The sequence below is a fragment of the Lampetra fluviatilis genome, chromosome 3, assembly GCF_964198595.1.
Source record: "Lampetra fluviatilis chromosome 3, kcLamFluv1.1, whole genome shotgun sequence".
Taxonomy (NCBI): domain Eukaryota; kingdom Metazoa; phylum Chordata; class Hyperoartia; order Petromyzontiformes; family Petromyzontidae; genus Lampetra; species Lampetra fluviatilis.
In genome coordinates, this window is record NC_136277.1 from 4,033,615 (window position 1) to 4,050,645 (window position 17,031).

The 17,031-nt window shown below is 47.9% G+C and overlaps 1 protein-coding gene across 3 annotated transcripts in view; it reads left to right on the forward strand.

Annotated features, from left to right (window-relative positions):
- Nucleotides 1-2,195: 2,195 nt before the first annotated feature.
- GNB5 (G protein subunit beta 5) overlaps nt 2,196-17,031 on the forward strand; it is an 83,346-nt gene continuing 68,510 nt past the window's right edge. For all 3 annotated transcript variants that reach the window (XM_078881938.1, XM_078881931.1, XM_078881946.1), the window contains exons 1-4: nt 2,196-2,727; nt 7,869-8,005; nt 8,997-9,038; nt 14,777-14,853. In XM_078881938.1, coding sequence (XP_078738064.1) covers nt 2,616-2,727; nt 7,869-8,005; nt 8,997-9,038; nt 14,777-14,853 — 368 coding nt within the window. In that variant the 5' untranslated portion in view covers nt 2,196-2,615. The remainder of the gene's footprint in view (nt 2,728-7,868; nt 8,006-8,996; nt 9,039-14,776; nt 14,854-17,031) is intronic.

Genomic DNA, 17,031 nt, shown 5'->3' on the forward strand with positions numbered 1-17,031 from the left:
GAATACTGTGCGGCACGTTCCAAGTTGAAATTAGAACATGTGGAATCACGCCAAAGGGAACGTTTGCTCTCATGATAGTATGTACCAGTTGCACCGTGCTAATGCTCTTTGTCTATCGGTTTTCACAGCGGAGATGTGTGACCAGACGTTCCTGGTCGTCTGCTTCGGGCAGTGCGATTTGTGCTGCAAAGAACGCCCGCTCCGTGGCGTCCTCATCAATGCACAGTCTCAGAATGTGTGCACAAGCTGTGCAGAGCTGGTGGGTATTGGGACGGGCTTGACAGTCTCGGGTGAGACTAAGGTCGTTGGGCTCTTAAGTTAAGGGGCAGATAGGCACGGAGATATCTCACGGAACAAAGTGCTTTGGGTTAAAATGAGGCTCATTGTAAAGGTGAAGGTGTCGGGGAGTTATTTTTATTACGCTCGTTGGACACTAGGCATAGAGTTGTTCTGGGTTAACACGGAACGTGGGTTATAGGCTGTGTTCACATAAAGTTTTCATTGAGAAAATATCACTTCAATTAATCGCCACGTGCGTGAATGGTGTACACGCCTAACTTATATGTTTAGGATACTTTGAGCTAGATATTATAGAGTATTTAATAATGTTATGACTTTATAAATATAACTGGTTGGAAGTTATTTTATACGGGTACTGTGATTCTATTTTGTATTCAAATGAACATATGGGAAATATGAATAGTACCGGCCGTGCCAGCGCTAAATTAATAGCCTTGTGAAATCTTTCTATATGTTTAATCTGACAAAGTGTGTTTGGAGGTGTCAGTGGAGTGAACTCGCGTGATTATGCCTTGTTGTTTTAAATATAAATATCTCCCGTATACAAGTGGCATGAACTCGGAGAAGAGACCCAAGCAAGGGAAGAGGCAGCACACTTCACAGAGAACTAGAGATGCACACAAATTACTCCAACGCATCTCATAAGCTGCTTTGTTTAAATTCAAGTTATTCCTGTAAATATACAGACTGTAGTATGTCTACATCCTTCACCTTCAAATTGTTTAAAAGCAGTAAACTGACAAAAGATATTACAGCAGAAGTTTGCTCATTGTACAAATAAAAATCCCTGCGTGAGTGCTCTTTGCCAAAGTGTAATCGTCAATTCACATGTTAAAGGGGAAAAAAGAGAAAAAATACAACGTGAAGTTAAAATGTTAGAAATCGCTTATACCTGCAAATATTGACTCCGTCTGTTACAATATTCATGATGACTTTCAAAAATCTCGTTTAAATATTAAACTTGTTTTTATTTGGGCGTAGAAATCACAGTTATTAGTAATGTAGTTATGAAGTAAATGTATGATTATATACTCTTAGGTTTTTTCGGTAAAGTCACGTAGGTAAAATAATAATAAAATTAAAATTACTTGTCACTTGATACAGTAAATCTAGCTGTGACGGTCCCACCTGATGACGGAGACTTGTGTTGCCTCCGAAACGTCGTGATTTATTATTTTATTTTTTATTATTACTTTTATTAATTAAAACATTTTTTTACCTACGTGACTTTACCGAAAAAACTTAAGAGTTTGAATCCTTGCAGTCACGAAAGCTTCAAATCTAAATGTATGATTACCTTAGCAAGTAAAAAAATGCGGAGGGTCGCACGGATTGTTGCTTTTTGGGGTTTTGGTGCAAACGACATTGTTAGTGGGAACATTTGAAATGTACTGTAATGATATCATCATACACGCCTCAACATGAGAGTCGTTTGCGCCCCATCGTGGCACGTTGCGTACACGTTTTCCGTTATCGAATCATGGTGATGTTGACTTACCCAATACATTTCTAATATAAACACACACGGTTAAAACAGTTGCATTATTCACACGACGGGGGCTTTTTTTGTAAATCAGTAATAGGTGGACGGATATCCAGAGGGAAGCCACAGCATTTGTAAAGTGTTCTCATTCCGTGAGCGCCGCCCTTCTTAAAGTCCAGCGACAACCACGGCCTTTGGCGAGCGTATCCACAGCGAGCGGAGCACCGCGAACCAGCGGGCGCCCCGTGGGGCACCGTGCGTCCTTCAGCACCGCGGACAGCGACCGCACGGCCCAGCGCAGCTGCCTCGCGTCCTTCAGCACCGCGGACAGCGGCCGCCGCGTGGCGCGATCGCGTATTGCAGCGCAACCCATGTGCTGCCTCCAGTGCCTCGCTCTCACTGTATTACAGTGAGAGATGCGGGCGGCCCGCTAGGGTACACATTCGCCCAGCTCCGGTTACGCATCGCCAGAGCAGGCAACGGCAAGATACCGGGAGGCGGTTAACAACTCGTAAATAATAGCGATCCCGAAAATCTCGTGAAGGCTTCGCCTATTAATCCGTGCCGTCCGTATACGGAGAGTGGAAACGCGAAGACGCACTCATTCATGTTCTACCTGCGGCGCTCGCCTGCCTCTGGCTGTGCTCCCTAGGGTCTCTCCGCGCCGGTCCGCATCTCTGGCCGTGTGCCGCCGCGTTCGTGTGCGATCCTCGTGTTGCTGCGGTGCCGCATTTCGTCCGTCCATCGTTATCCTGGCAAGCGTCGACTGAGTGTAGTCACTGCGCCTCTCTTTGCGCCTCTGCGTGCTTGTGGGTGCTCGTGCGCCGGAAAGATGGCCTCCGAAGGGCTGCAGGAGAATGAGACCATCGACGGGCTGCAGGGAGAGGCGGAGAACCTCAAGATCAAACTGGAGGAGGAGAGGGCCAAGTTGCACGACGTGGAACGTGAGTCGCGCCCGGCAGCAGCACCACAACTGCAGGAGAGACGGCGGCGATGGTGCCGGCCGTGGGGAGGGTGGTGCCCGTGGCGCGCCCCGGGTCACGGCCTACGATCCCTGCTCGCTCTCAGCGTTGCTCGTGTTCAGGACGCGACTTTAAATGGGCATTCTGCTGCCACAAGCCGCGATTGGTTGGTTGTGGTTCGCCACATCGCAGTTGTAAACAATTGAAAGTAACCGCGAGTAGCGTGCGTTTGAGATGACTGTACGTGCACTGGTTACACGAGTGCACTTGGGAGATTGTTTAGAACACGTGTGCAGTATATGTGTAAGGCTGCGTAATCTGAGTGTCTAAAATTACAGCTGCCTTGCTAAAAGTGAGAACATTTCTAACGTCTGACAGCATTCCCTCCAGCGTTTCACCCTTGGGTGTAGGTGGCGTGACCTTGACTGATTTGGGCGCTTGCTCCGCTGTGTTGCTATTTCATTAAAGGTTATTGTTCGTGTAAAGGGCTCCCCCTGTACTGAACGACACGGGTCTACAATGTGGAGCCAGGCTTTGGCAAAAGCTATGCGTGTGATGCTCCGAATGTAACCGTTAATGTAACGTGAAGAAGGGCCATTATTATTATTATAAGGCAGTGCTGTTTACAAATGTGTTGAGTTTTTTTGTTTATTAATTGTGCTTGTGCACCACTGCCAACGCAGTATCACATCAATAATACGTTTTTTACTTGAGGAATGCTATACTTACACCCACTATGGAGATTACAGATTAAACGGAAGCAGATTGCACGCCACTGTTTACGTCACGTATAATGTAGTTTTGCCCCAGGGCGATTGTTTCAAATGTGTAGATAGGTTGATTCTTCCGGTAAACTATTCCCGACTGTGAAATGCCGTCTCTGGCAAGTGAAGATTCCGTGATCTCAAATGACAACAAAAGTCAAGCAAAGACGACGTAAAACTCCGCGTGTTGCCTTTCGCAGTGGCTGTCATCTTTGTTTAACTTCTCCTACCCCGCTGACCAAAGAAATCATTCACTTTGAACGAGCACAATGAAACAGCACATTGTCTGCAGAGCGCCGCGCGCCGTAACGAGTCGTAGGCTGTTTTTACTCGGCACGTTTTCATCACCGGTAACCAAATGAAAAGCATCGGTGAATAACGAGTTATCGGTTCGCCACTCATATGACAATTTTCAGCGGTAAGCGTAAATGTTTCACAGCTTTAACTGCGAAACCGACTTGCAATCCAAAGTTCGCCCGTTGGATCCCATCTCCCGGGGGTAGCAATTTAAACAATGGGGAACCGCTTCTTAAATCTCCCCCCCCCATACCACTGTCCACCCAGCAGCGTTATTGGGTAACGACGCCACAGTGAAGTCCGGCAAACGAGTGGCACTATTTGACCGATCCGACCCGAACCCACAAATTGCTTATTTCAGTTGTGTACGTCTTTGTGTTAGATGATCTGTTATTCTCGCAAATGTCAAAGCGCTCGCCTCCATTACGTTTAGAAGGTCTTTGCTCCTAAATTCGAATTGAAAATATTTAACCGCATATGGCGAAATCGTTTACCCTGCGAATAGCACGTTGGTGCTGCTATGTGCATTTTGTATCTATGTGTGTGTGTGTAAATGTATCTGTGTGTGTGTAAATGTATCTGTATTTGTGTGTAAATGTATTTGTATGTGTGTGTAAATGTATCTTTATGTGTGTGTAAATGTATCGTCTTTAACAGACCATTCGGGAAAGTGCTCTTGGCAAGTACCTATGAATGCTGGCACGGCACACGATGTGGTGGGTCGCCAATACCATACTCGGCCACCTTTGTCTCCCCAGATTGCACACAGAGAACAATTTGAGGCCGAGTCGACCTATAAGTGGCCCAGAACCGGTTCAAATATTCGCCATTGTTATTGGTGGTGAGCGTGTTTGCCTAATATGTCGTGCAGTGTGCTAACTACAAGTGGGAGCGGTTAAGTGTCTCTGTAGTGTGTGTGTGCGTGTGTATATAAGTGCGTAAGTGTTTGTATGCGTTATATATGTGCGTAGAAGTGTGTGCGTGTTATACAACTGTATGGACTGTGTAATATTACGCAGCAGTGCCCGTTAACAGGTACTACTAGATAATGTATTATGTACCCATTTGACGTAGGGTTGTTAGTACTTGTACTCATTGTAAATGTTGACCCACTGGGCCTTGTCTCGGTAGTTTCTTCATACTGCATTGCTGCCACTGCTGTGACCTCGCCGTTGCTATTCCTTGTCGGGATTAAATACCAATTTGACGAACGGCCAAATTTACTGGGTCGGCCCGTTGCGTGTCGGACTCTGCGATTCCGTCGCCAAGTCGTGCACGGCTCGCGATCAACACCGCCGATTTGGGATTAGTCACGACACTCCCACTCGGTGTTTCTGGCACTTGGCTCTTCTCCGCGATGCCCAAGACACTCGCGGCGAACACGCGGCGGGGCCCATGCCTCGCCACTGCTAACGACGAGCGTGTGTCCAAGTTGTGCGCACCCGTCGTTCGTGCGAATTGCGACTCTCACAGTCGCTGAGCAACGTCATGCAAGCTGGAAGGCGGCAGTTCGATCGTCCACACATTGCGCAATCTCCACAGGCCTCAACAAATGAACCTTATGGCGGGACCCCGAGGTCCCATAAGCCCCCGGCTCTCGCAGAAACTGCCTTGCGACGTCATTTTATGTCTGTTGAAGGCAAACGACACGGCGATCTATTCCTCTCGACGAGCTCCGCACCCTGCGCCAATCAAAGTTTCAAAGATGTGTTTCTGACTGTGGCAATTTTGGCAACGACGAGTGCTTGGTGAAGAACGAGAGGATTGAGTTCTGATGGGTCTCGGCGTTTATGTGCGCGATGGGACGGAGTCGGCAAAAAAAATTAATGATTTAATTACGATTTGGACTTCCGTTTATTCGGGACCCCGGGGTCCCGCCATAAGGTTCACATTAAGATGTGTCCAGCCACTTAATGAGCGTTTGTACATGTGGGAGGAAACCGGAGTGGCCGAAGAAAACCCAAACATGTGAGGGGGCAACACTTGATCCCCGTACAGAAGGGGTGGATGATACGAGATCCACATCAAGGTGCCAGAGTATGGCACCTTGATACCCGTGCGAAATTCGTTTGGCAACATTTGTGCGATCCACCATCTCTCGCTGTTTTTCGCGGCGCAGGGCTACAGGCCACGTGCAGCGTAGCCACCACCACCACCCAGTAGCAACAATCCCCTCTCCGTGCTGCTGTACACGTACTCTGTCAGAGTGCCTGGTGTACTCATGAAGCCTGGCCCCCAAGACGGCCAGTGCGTCGCAACAGAATAACGAACGATGTCAACACTACCTCCACGACCGATGGTCGAGACTAACAACGGAGTGGCAGCCGAAGGAGGCGAACACGTCTGAAGCGACGTTCGCCGGGGAGATTTGAGTGATGAAATTGGCTCACGTGCAGGCGCTAGATGGATTATGCCACCTCAAGAACGTTGGGTCTCCCTTGACTCTATTCAAGCGGATCCGGTCCAGGGAGACACGAGGCTGCACTTGTCTGGGGCCTAAGGTGCGGATACGCGCCACGTGTTATTGTATTCTCACCCAGCTCACGTGGCATGCTGGTGAACACACATAACGGAACAGACAACGTACCCTCCACAAACTTGACTCTTGCTCTCCCAATGCATTTGCTGTGGTGCATTATGCATCAGTGTTTTGCTCAGTGATTTTGCAAGAGGTAAATGTGGAAGGACACCTTGGCCAGTCGGGCTAATAGCAGGGAGCCCTTGTCCGGTTATCTGAATAATTCGCCTTGTCGCCAACCTTTTGAAAACCTCCCGAAAAAACAGAAACCCTGTGCGTATGTGCGAATGTATTATAGATATCGGTATATAGGTATGCATTCACCTATAGAAACTAAAAAAATTCAAGGTTTTTTTTGCTGGATGCATTGCAGGTTACATTGTGTAACTGTAGGTGTTCGTGGCACACACTCCTGTCCACAATCACACAGACGCAGACGCCCTGTGTAGCCTCCACAGGTTGCTGAAAGAAGTACGATTAGCGAGGAGTGCCTATTAAGGCCGACACGACATATGAGAGGGTGTTTAGCCAGCACCACACCGTTGTCTCCTTAGTGGAGATGTTCACACACCGCACCAGGTGCTGGTTTATGGCTGAATCGACCTAGTGGAAGCCCATAACTAGTCCAGATAACCAACAATGATGTTGGCCGTAAGCGGTAAACTAAACTTGAGTCTCCGGATTCATCGCGCAGTCTGTGAACATCGTGGTCAATCCACTGCTGGATGAAGGCCTCCCCAAGCCATCTCCACCTCTCACGATCCTGCGAAGCAACACTCCGTCCAGCCACCTGTACACGAGCTGATCTCAGCGTTCCATCTTCTGCGTGGACGCGCGTTACGTTCGTTGGCTGCCGTGATTGTAACAAAAAATTAAAAAGTCCATCCCATGTGATAGTGAATTTTTTAATATATTCGGCAGGAAATGAGTTTTGAAATGTAGATTTTTTTTTCTGGGTTGGGACCCCCAGACACCCTGGAAGATTTGGTCCCCCCAATGTTGACTCCATGGCTACGGCTTTGGCTAGCACCACAAATGTCCCTATTTGTCTCTCCGGTGATTATGTTATTTTAGAACTTTAGGAATGTAAATTGTACATCGAATTTACCTCTGCTGTATCCCAGTGTTACGCTTTTGGGACATGGCAGCAGCTCTGCCCGTGCACAGCTATACCCACAGATTTGGATTTGTTGAATCCTAGAAAAGCCCCAAATCTAGACTCGTCCCGAATAAACACTCTTGCCCGTGTAATTTATGACTTTGTATCTGCCTGTATTTGTACAATTGCACCTTATGTAACTGATCTTCAAACACGTACCCACATGTACGGCATTAGGATATGTTTGTACAGCTTGGCAAGTCGACGATCTCGTGCACTACGGAACGCGTGGCCTCGAATACAGTGAGTTATTTTTTGTAGTTCAGCTTGTAGACGTGTTGAGCGCTGGCCCATGTCTGTCTGTGTTAGCTTGCGCATGTTCACATGCTCACACGTTCTTCACTCCTTGCATCCACACCACGGCATTGTGCCCACGCGTGTGCAGTTCACCAGGTGGCCGAGCGAGTGGAGGCGCTGGGCCAGTTTGTCATGAAGACGCGTCGCACTCTCAAAGGGCACGGCAACAAAGTTCTGTGCATGGACTGGTGCAAGGACAAGCGGAGACTCGTCAGCTCCTCCCAGGTGAGGAACCATTCATTGGTCACCGGGGAGCGCCCAAAGACTCCGGTCACCCAAACACTTCACCATGTGAATGCCATATTCTTGGTTCTTTCGGTAAAGTCACGTAGAAGGGAAACAATAAAATAATAATAATAATATAAAACAATACAATTCTCACGACGTTTCGACTGCAACACAAGTTTTTAAAAAATATTTTATTGTTTCCCTTCTACGTGACTTGTTTCCATTCTCCGTGACTTTACCGAAAGAACCAAGAATATGAATCCCTGCAGTCACGAATGCTTTAAATCATGTGAATGGCATCAATTCTCTTCGTTGTCTTCATTTTGGCTCACTTCCGTGACATGGATGTGCAATAAAAAAAAATGTGTTTTTTTATTTGCACTGCCAGGGTTGAGCCAGGTCAGAATTAGAATGGGAGACTGCTTGGGAATAGTTGAGGTGCTGTAGGGTTGGGCCTTGCTGTGAGGTAGCCAGGAGATGGAAACACAGCAATGGATTCTTAAATCTGTCAGCGAATGTCACCCCCCCCCCCCCTTTGTGGAGGGTTTGCTCCGAGTTTTCCGCTTTCACCCATGAGGAAGCTTAGCACTCATCATGATTGGAGTTGACCAAATGTCTCAATCTAACGAGGCCCTCCTCAAAAGTCTTGAAACTTCAGTGAGGCTTCCAATGGATTTATTATTGTTATTTAAAAGTGCAAATGACACATTAAGGCAATGTGATTATTTCTTATCATCATCGTGTTGTCACTGTTGTCGGTAGAAGCCTTGGGCACGGCGTGTTGGCCCCGTGAATTATTCAACCATACTTCATCGTGCCGATGAGTACGGGCTGGTGACAGCCTTGTCATGTATCACCCCAACTGGCAAATGGACAATTCCGCAAGACCTGTCGCTGAGCAAGGGCGAGTGCTGACGCTAAGAGCGCCGATTCGTGGCGTTTGTCGCCTATGCGGGGCATGTGTTGACGCTTGTTTCTCTGCCTCCAGGATGGGAAGGTGATCGTGTGGGATGCGTTTACCACCAACAAGGTGAGAACATGAATATTGTTTGTATCTACAAAAATAATTAATCAGACTATATACACAGCAATACCCCGATTTGCAGCTTCCACGTTTTACGTTCTTTCGCTGTAACGTACTAAACTTATTGATGCGCAGTCCCGTTTTACGTACTGTGCACCTCACCACAACGTACTCGAGATTTACGAACTTTACCACGAAGAGCCAAATTCTTTAATGCTGCACGGCAACGAGCGGGTGCCAGGTGGTGCCCCCAGCATGACCATCCCTTGACGAGAGTCGTTTCTTTCCTGTGTGCACATACTCGATTCATATTATTTTCCCCGCACATACCGTATTCATGGCGACAAGTGTAAACTGTTTTTCACATGATAAACAACTAATAGTACGTACTGTATAATCGACAAGGAAATATTTTAACATAACAATGATGGTTGTAATTAATCTATATGCAATGGGTTACTGAGCATCCTCTGTTTAGGTACTGTACCACGTTACGATCCACCATCCGATATCTTTGCTTGTATTTAAGTACTTTCCATTTACGTTATGGTTTTTGGGAACGCATCCTGGGCGTAAACCGGGGTTATGCCTGTATACGGACAGCGTTCAAATATTATAATATTATTTTAAGCTTGAAAACAACAAGGATCTAACTAATTACAAAGTAGACTTGCAAAAACAATGCATCATTTGACGTAACATTAATATCTATAAATAAATTACGCATTATCTTGTGGTTATGTGAATACTATATTTATCAAAAAATTGTATTCATAAAATAAACAATCCATCCAGCACCTGCACATGAACTTATTTAATCACTCCATCTCCTCTCTGGCCGTGTCATGGACGTGTTCCATCCCTTGGCTGTCAGTCCGTTGTTATTCTTGACCATCGTCCATCATCATGTCGAGTGACGTGTCCTGCTCAAGCCGGCTTATTTTTCTTAATCGTTTGGATGATGTCAGTAACCTGTGTTTGTCCACTAATCCACGTGTTGCTCTCTCTCTCTCTCTCTGCTTCTCAATGTAATCCCGTGGATGGATTTCTCTATGCCTCTTTGCGCACTTTTCTTTCTTCTATATTTGTGTGTTAACCACCGTGTTTCTGAGCCGTATGCCGTAGCAGGTAGAACGCACCAATCAAAAACATTCTTCTTCCGGTTGGTTTGCTATGTTTTCCTGCCTCTTTATCATATTATTTAGATTTTTGTCCACCTTCAATAGCTGCCCTACAGATGCTGCGTTTTTAGTTGCGTCCCTCTGTGGCCTACTCTTGCGAATGACATCAGGGGACCTTTAACGTCCGCGAATCTCTGCAGCAAACGGCCACTGCGCTACCACTGGGCGATGTCAACGCCCTGTCACGTCGGCTTGCAAGACTTCTGCTAAAACTGTATTTTACAGAGAGCGAATGCATTGCTGCTGCAAGTTCAAGCAACATGATTTCATGATCCTTCTTGAGTCTTATTCTATGCTGTCCTGGTATATGCCCCAGCCACTCCGGAGCATGCATGTAAACCATGCCACGGGAATCTGGAGGTTTTGTTGTTATTGTGGGCATATATGTAAAGCGACTCCTTAACTTTTTATTTGCTGAGTGGTGGTGGTGGCGCACGCCTGTAGTCTAGCACTGTGGAAGACAGGGCTGGTGGATCGCTCAGATGTTGTGAAACTCCCTTTCCATGGGCGACGAGGAAGGAGCCATAGCCCTGGAATTACAGGCAAAGGCGATGCAGCAAATGTCGACTTCACCTGTTCCAGGCTGAGACTAACACATTCCTCACCTGTTCCAGACTGAGACTAACACATTCCTGCAGAGGGAGCTGTTTGGAACGTTGGGTTGCTCGGTCAATGGCCAGGGACAACGGCGGCGTGGTGTATTCCGCAAATATGCCCAACTGTGAGGGCGGGCACAAGCCGGCGTGAGTAGGTTAAACGTTGAGTTTTATAAGGGCACCACGGGGTGACCAGCCCCTCCCCACCCAGCCCCACCCCTCCCACCCCCCACCCAGCCCCACCCTCCCCACCCAGCCCCTCCCCACCCTCCCCACCCAGCCCCTCCCCACTCTCCCCACCCAGCCCCTCCCCACCCTCCCCTCCCCACCCAGCCCCATCCTCCCCACCCAGCCCCTCCCCACCCTCCCCTCCCCACCCAGCCCCTCCCTCTCCACCCAGCCCCTCCCTGCACGACGGACGGACTGACACAATAATCCCCTGTGGGCTGGTGTAATCAGGAGGTTCCTACCAGTATAAACCTGTCTTCTCCATTTCACAGTGCTTGTTAAAGATGTTTTTAAAGTGCTTCGTCATACGCGTGCAAGTATCGTAATATTGCAACCAATACTGTGCCACTTGTTACTTGACATCGTGGTTCTCTGCAGCTTCTCATTGGCTCTCTTTACTACAGATGGTAACATTAAGAGTTCTGTTTTTAGATACAATATTCAATGATATTCTAGGTAGTGTGAATGAAAGAGGTCATTAGGATATAATTACACCGTTGTATAGCTTTGTCTTTGTCAGCGTAATCACGACGGCTGTGTGAACCGTGCGATTGGCTGCGTGGTAACCGTGGGTTGGGGATCACTTCCACGTGGTTGGGTGCCCTCTGAGTCCCCCATGTTGGGAGGGGATATCCTCACTAGTTCGTGCTGACCAGCGTGGTGAAGTATGGTGGCATGTTTTTTCAGTTTTCAGTTTCATTTATTAGGTATAGCCCCGTGAGCCATTCGGCTCTTGAATCGGGTGCAACCGCAACAAACAAACGACAAAAACATGAACAAGAAAACATCTTCAAGTGACTATGTGACTAAGTGCAAACATAAAATCCAGGGGAAAAAACTGCAAAATATTCCAGAAAAAAGCACCGTACACAAACGCTGTGTGCAAAAATCCCAGTGGGATGCAAGTCAAACAACAACAACCACAAGACAACTTAGATTAAGGCCATCAGTCTAACTCCGTACTCCAACAAACAAACATGGCCAAACCAAAAAACGCGTGTCCCCCGTTGGAAGTGCTGCTTGAAACGCCTTTCTTGAGTAACGTGCAACTCAATTTTGGTGCTTTCGTGACTGCAGGAATTATTCTTTGGTTCTTTCGGTTAAGTCACGTATAAAGATAAAATAATAAATTAAATAATAGCATACTACGACGTTTCGATTGCAACACAAGCATTCATCATCAGGTATAAAAGAAATAGCAACAAAAATATAACCAGAAAACTATAGACAGACACACAAGCAGACAGACATCACAAGGACACACATAGAGAGAACACGTATCGGCACAAAGAGAGAGATCGTTTCTGTGACGAGGCCTTAAATATAGAGAGGGGGCGGGGGCGGAGAGAGGGAGGGGGCAGAGAAAAAATTAGCATGTTGTGTGTCTGTCTATAGTTTTCTGGTTAGATTTTTGTTGCTATTTCTTTTATACCTGATGATGATTGCTTGTGTTGAAATCGAAACGTCGTAGTATGCTATTTTTTAATTTATTATTTTATCTTTATACGTGACTTAACCGAAATAACCAAAGAATAACGTGCAACTCTGCTGCGATGCCAACAGGGCGGCACCATGGTAGGCAGTGAGGGATGTCACGAATCACTGGCTAAGAACAGGTCGCCTTCTCGAATGACCGTCGACTCGACCTGCTGAATCAAACTCTGTTGAACTGGAGACGGAATTGGAATAAATAAATTGGATCTTGGTTGGCATTTGTAATGCGAGAGGCAATGGGGGAACTCCACACTCATACAAAGTGGGCTAATTCTAGATTTGAAGCTTTCGTGACTGCAAGGATTCATACTCTTAGGTTTTTTCCGGTAAAGTCACGTAGGTAAAAATAAATAATAAAAATAATAGAAATAAAATAATAAATCACGACGTTTCAGAGGCAACACAAGTCTCAGTCATCAGGTGGGACCGTCACAGCCAAACTTACTGCATCAAAAGTAGCCCCCCATGAGGAGAATTGACGGTAATTTTATATTGGGCAGTGAGTTTGATAGCATCGTTGTCAAATGTAAATAAAGTTGTCCGTCTCAAGATTTGTTCGGACTCACACTAAGGCTCTCAAAAGACAACGATTATTCAAGTCTGTGCTCCAACGCGAAGCCATGATGAGGATGAGCGAGGAGATGAAATGCCTGAAATAAAATCACTCAAATTCTCAACGAGCTCGCAATGCATTGCAGCATAGTCAGTCGGCCCGGGGAGATTATTTTTTACTGATCATAGTAGAATTACAAATATTTACAGACACATTCAACAGATATAGGGCAACTATTGACTTTAAAAGTAGCTCATGGTTCAGAGATGAAAGGATGGTTGACAATCTCAACATTGGAGTGAGGAATGAGAGAGGTTTGCATATTCTAGAATGTGTAGTCAGCAAAGACGTTAAACAAGGAATATTTTTTTTAAAGAACGTTTCTCTGAAATGGACGTGGAACAAACAGATTTTCAGAGAAGTCTGTGTCTGAACAAATGTAACACATTGCCATGGGCTAGTGAGGTCCAAGGTGCAGTCCAAACTAAACAGGGAGGGCAACGCTAATTACAGGCCAATTCGAGATATTTAACGTAACAATTGTAGGTCACGAGGTAACCGTTTTTAATCATTATAAGAAACAGATACAAATTTCTTAGATCGGGAACGTGGACGTTGAGAGAGAAAGTTACATGCAAGCTGAAAGTTGTGCACATTTTATTTTTGACTGGAGGAATCCGATGAGCTATAAAGCTCTTTAACAGATGTCACAAGAGGGGGACGAGGGGGAGGGAGGACACGGGGGAGGGGGGACACGGGGGAGGGGGACACGGGGGAGGGGGGACACGGGGGGGCACGGGGACACATGGGGACTATGAGAGAGGGAGACATGGGGGGGGGGGGGTCTTCCCACAATGCCTCACATCACCCCCCCCCCCCCCCCACCTTTGTAATTAGAGAAAACAGGCAAGTAAGGAATGTTAAGAAAAGTAAAAAAAAATCAACGCATTCGTTAATAACACTGTGGCCTTAAAAGGGCAATGCAAATAATAGACGACGTTTCGGGCAACGTCTACTTCACAGCACACCGAGAGGCCACGGAGAGCTTTGGATTTGGATTGCAATCTACACCATTGAGCTTCATGAGAATTTTTTTTTACAAAAAATCATCCGCGAGAAGGGATGATAACCAGCATTGGCAAGTAACAATGGAGTGGCAGCTACAGAAAGTACTCCGTCAAAGGCAATGCCCACCGTGGATACGGAGGCGATGATAGATGTGTGTTTATATACGGGGAGCGGTAGTGTGTATACGTGTGCGTGCAGCTAATGGGGAGCGGTAGTGTAGCGGTTAGCGCGCTGCGCTATGAACCCAACGACCCGGGTTCGATTCGCGCTCACGGCCAACACCCAGTGACAATTATCTAAACCGGTCCTGGGCCTCCCCTAAGTCGACTCAGCCTCAAATGACTACCTGGTGCGGTGTGCAAACATTGCCACTGGGGAGACAAAGGCAGTCGGGCGTGGTGCTGGTCACCCATCCCCTCGTGTACCGTTCCGGCCTTCATAGGTGCTCGCTAACAGCACTTGCCCCCTACAGTCTGTTAAAGCTACGTTGCTTTCTTGTTTACCTGTGCCAGTGATAATGCACGCGTATTGATTTACGCGTATGGGTATGTGCACGCGTGATAATGTCTACGTGCTGTTTGTGCCAATGCCTACATGTGTATGTGCATGTGTGGGTGCCCACAGGAGCATGCAGTCACCATGCCATGCACGTGGGTCATGGCGTGCGCGTATGCTCCGTCTGGGTGCGCCATTGCCTGCGGGTGAGCACACTCAATACACACTCACACACACACGCACAATACACACACACACGTCCCATCACACACTCAATCTACATACACACGTCCCATCACACACACCTGCCATCCCATCACACACACTCACACACCTGCCATCCAACACACACACCATCCCATTACAGACACACACGCCATCCCATCACACACACCATCCCATCACAAACACACACATCATTCCATCATACACACATCATCCCATCACACACACCATCTCATCACACACACCATCCCATCACACACACACGCCATCCCATCACACACACACACCATCCTAACACACACACCATCCCATCACACACACCATCCCATCACACACACCATCTCATCACACACACACACACACCATCCCATCATACACACACACCATCCCATCACACACACACACGCCATCCCATCACACACACACACACCATCCCATCACACACACACCATCCCATCACACACACACACACCATCCCATCACACACACCATCTCATCACACACACACACATCATCCCATCACACACACACCATCCCATCACACACACACACCATCCCATCACACACACACACATACCTGCCATCACACACACACACCATCCCATCACACACACACCATCACACACACACGCCATCCCATCACACACACACCATCCCAACACACACACACCATCCCATCACACACACACACCATCTCATCACACACACACCATCCCATCACACACACACCATCTCATCACACACACACCATCTCATCACACACACACGCCATCCCATCACACACACACCATCTCATCACACACACACGCCATCCCATCACACACACACCATCTCATCACACACACACACACCATCCCATCACACACACACCATCTCATCACACACACACACACCATCCCATCACACACACCATCCCATCACACACACACACACCATCCCATCACACACACCATCCCATCCCATCACACACGCCATCCCATCACACACACACCATCCCATCACACACACACCATCTCATCACACACACACACACCATCTCATCACACACACACACACCATCCCATCACACACACACACATACCTGCCATCACACACACACACCATCCCATCACACACACACCATCACACACACACACCATCCCATCACACACACACTCCATACCTCTCCCTCGACACGACAAAGACCCCCCCCCCCCCCTAGAGCCCTTAGCAGGCTGTCTGGGCAAGTGCTGTTAGCAAGCGCCTATGATACACGAGGGGGTGGGTGGCCAGCACCATGCCTAGCCGCATTTGTCTCCCCAGTCCTGATGTTTACACACCACACCAGGCACTCAGATCCGGTTCAAATACTCGCCACTCTTATTGCTTGTGAGCGGAAATCGAAGTCGGACCAGTGGATGTGTGATGTGAGTGCACTTCCCACTGCACTGCGTCTCCCTCCACCCCCACGCACGCTCACACTAAAACACATAGGAGTCTCATCTTGCCTTAAACGCAACGTGCCGTTCGCAATCGCCTATTCGGGCCGACGTGACGCCTAACAGCAGACTGTTGTGGCGAGCGCTGCTGTTAGCGAGCAGCACCTATGAAGGCCGACACGGCACACGAGGGGGTGGGTGGCCAGCACCGCGCCCTGGTGGAGAGCTTTGCACGCCGTACCAGGTACTCATAGAGGCCGTGGCCGGTTCAGATAATTAATCGTCAACGGTGTTGGCCGTGAGCAGGGAATCGAACTCGGGCCGCTGGGTTTGTAGCACGGCGAGCGAGCCGCTCCACCGCCACTCGCTACAAAGTGGAGACGTATGGACGGCGACCTTGGCGGCCAACTTTGTGCGTCGTGTTCGCATGCCTCACCTCGTACTTGTATGTAGCAAACGTACTAGAGGGCCGGACTGGGTGCATTTACACTCCCCCCTACCGCCCCATGATCTGCACTTCCACGAACATTGCGATCCCCTCCCCCCTCGATGCGTCACATGCGCAGCGTGGTCCGCGCCCGCCGTGTTCCATTGGGGGAACTAAGCGACATGTTTCGGACCGTGCTCGTGAACACAATGCAGATTTGAAACACGGGAGGACCAATACCTCGGCCGTGGCTGATCATTGTTTTAATGCGGTGGGCAAACACGAAATTTATTTCTCCAAGACGAAGGTACTTT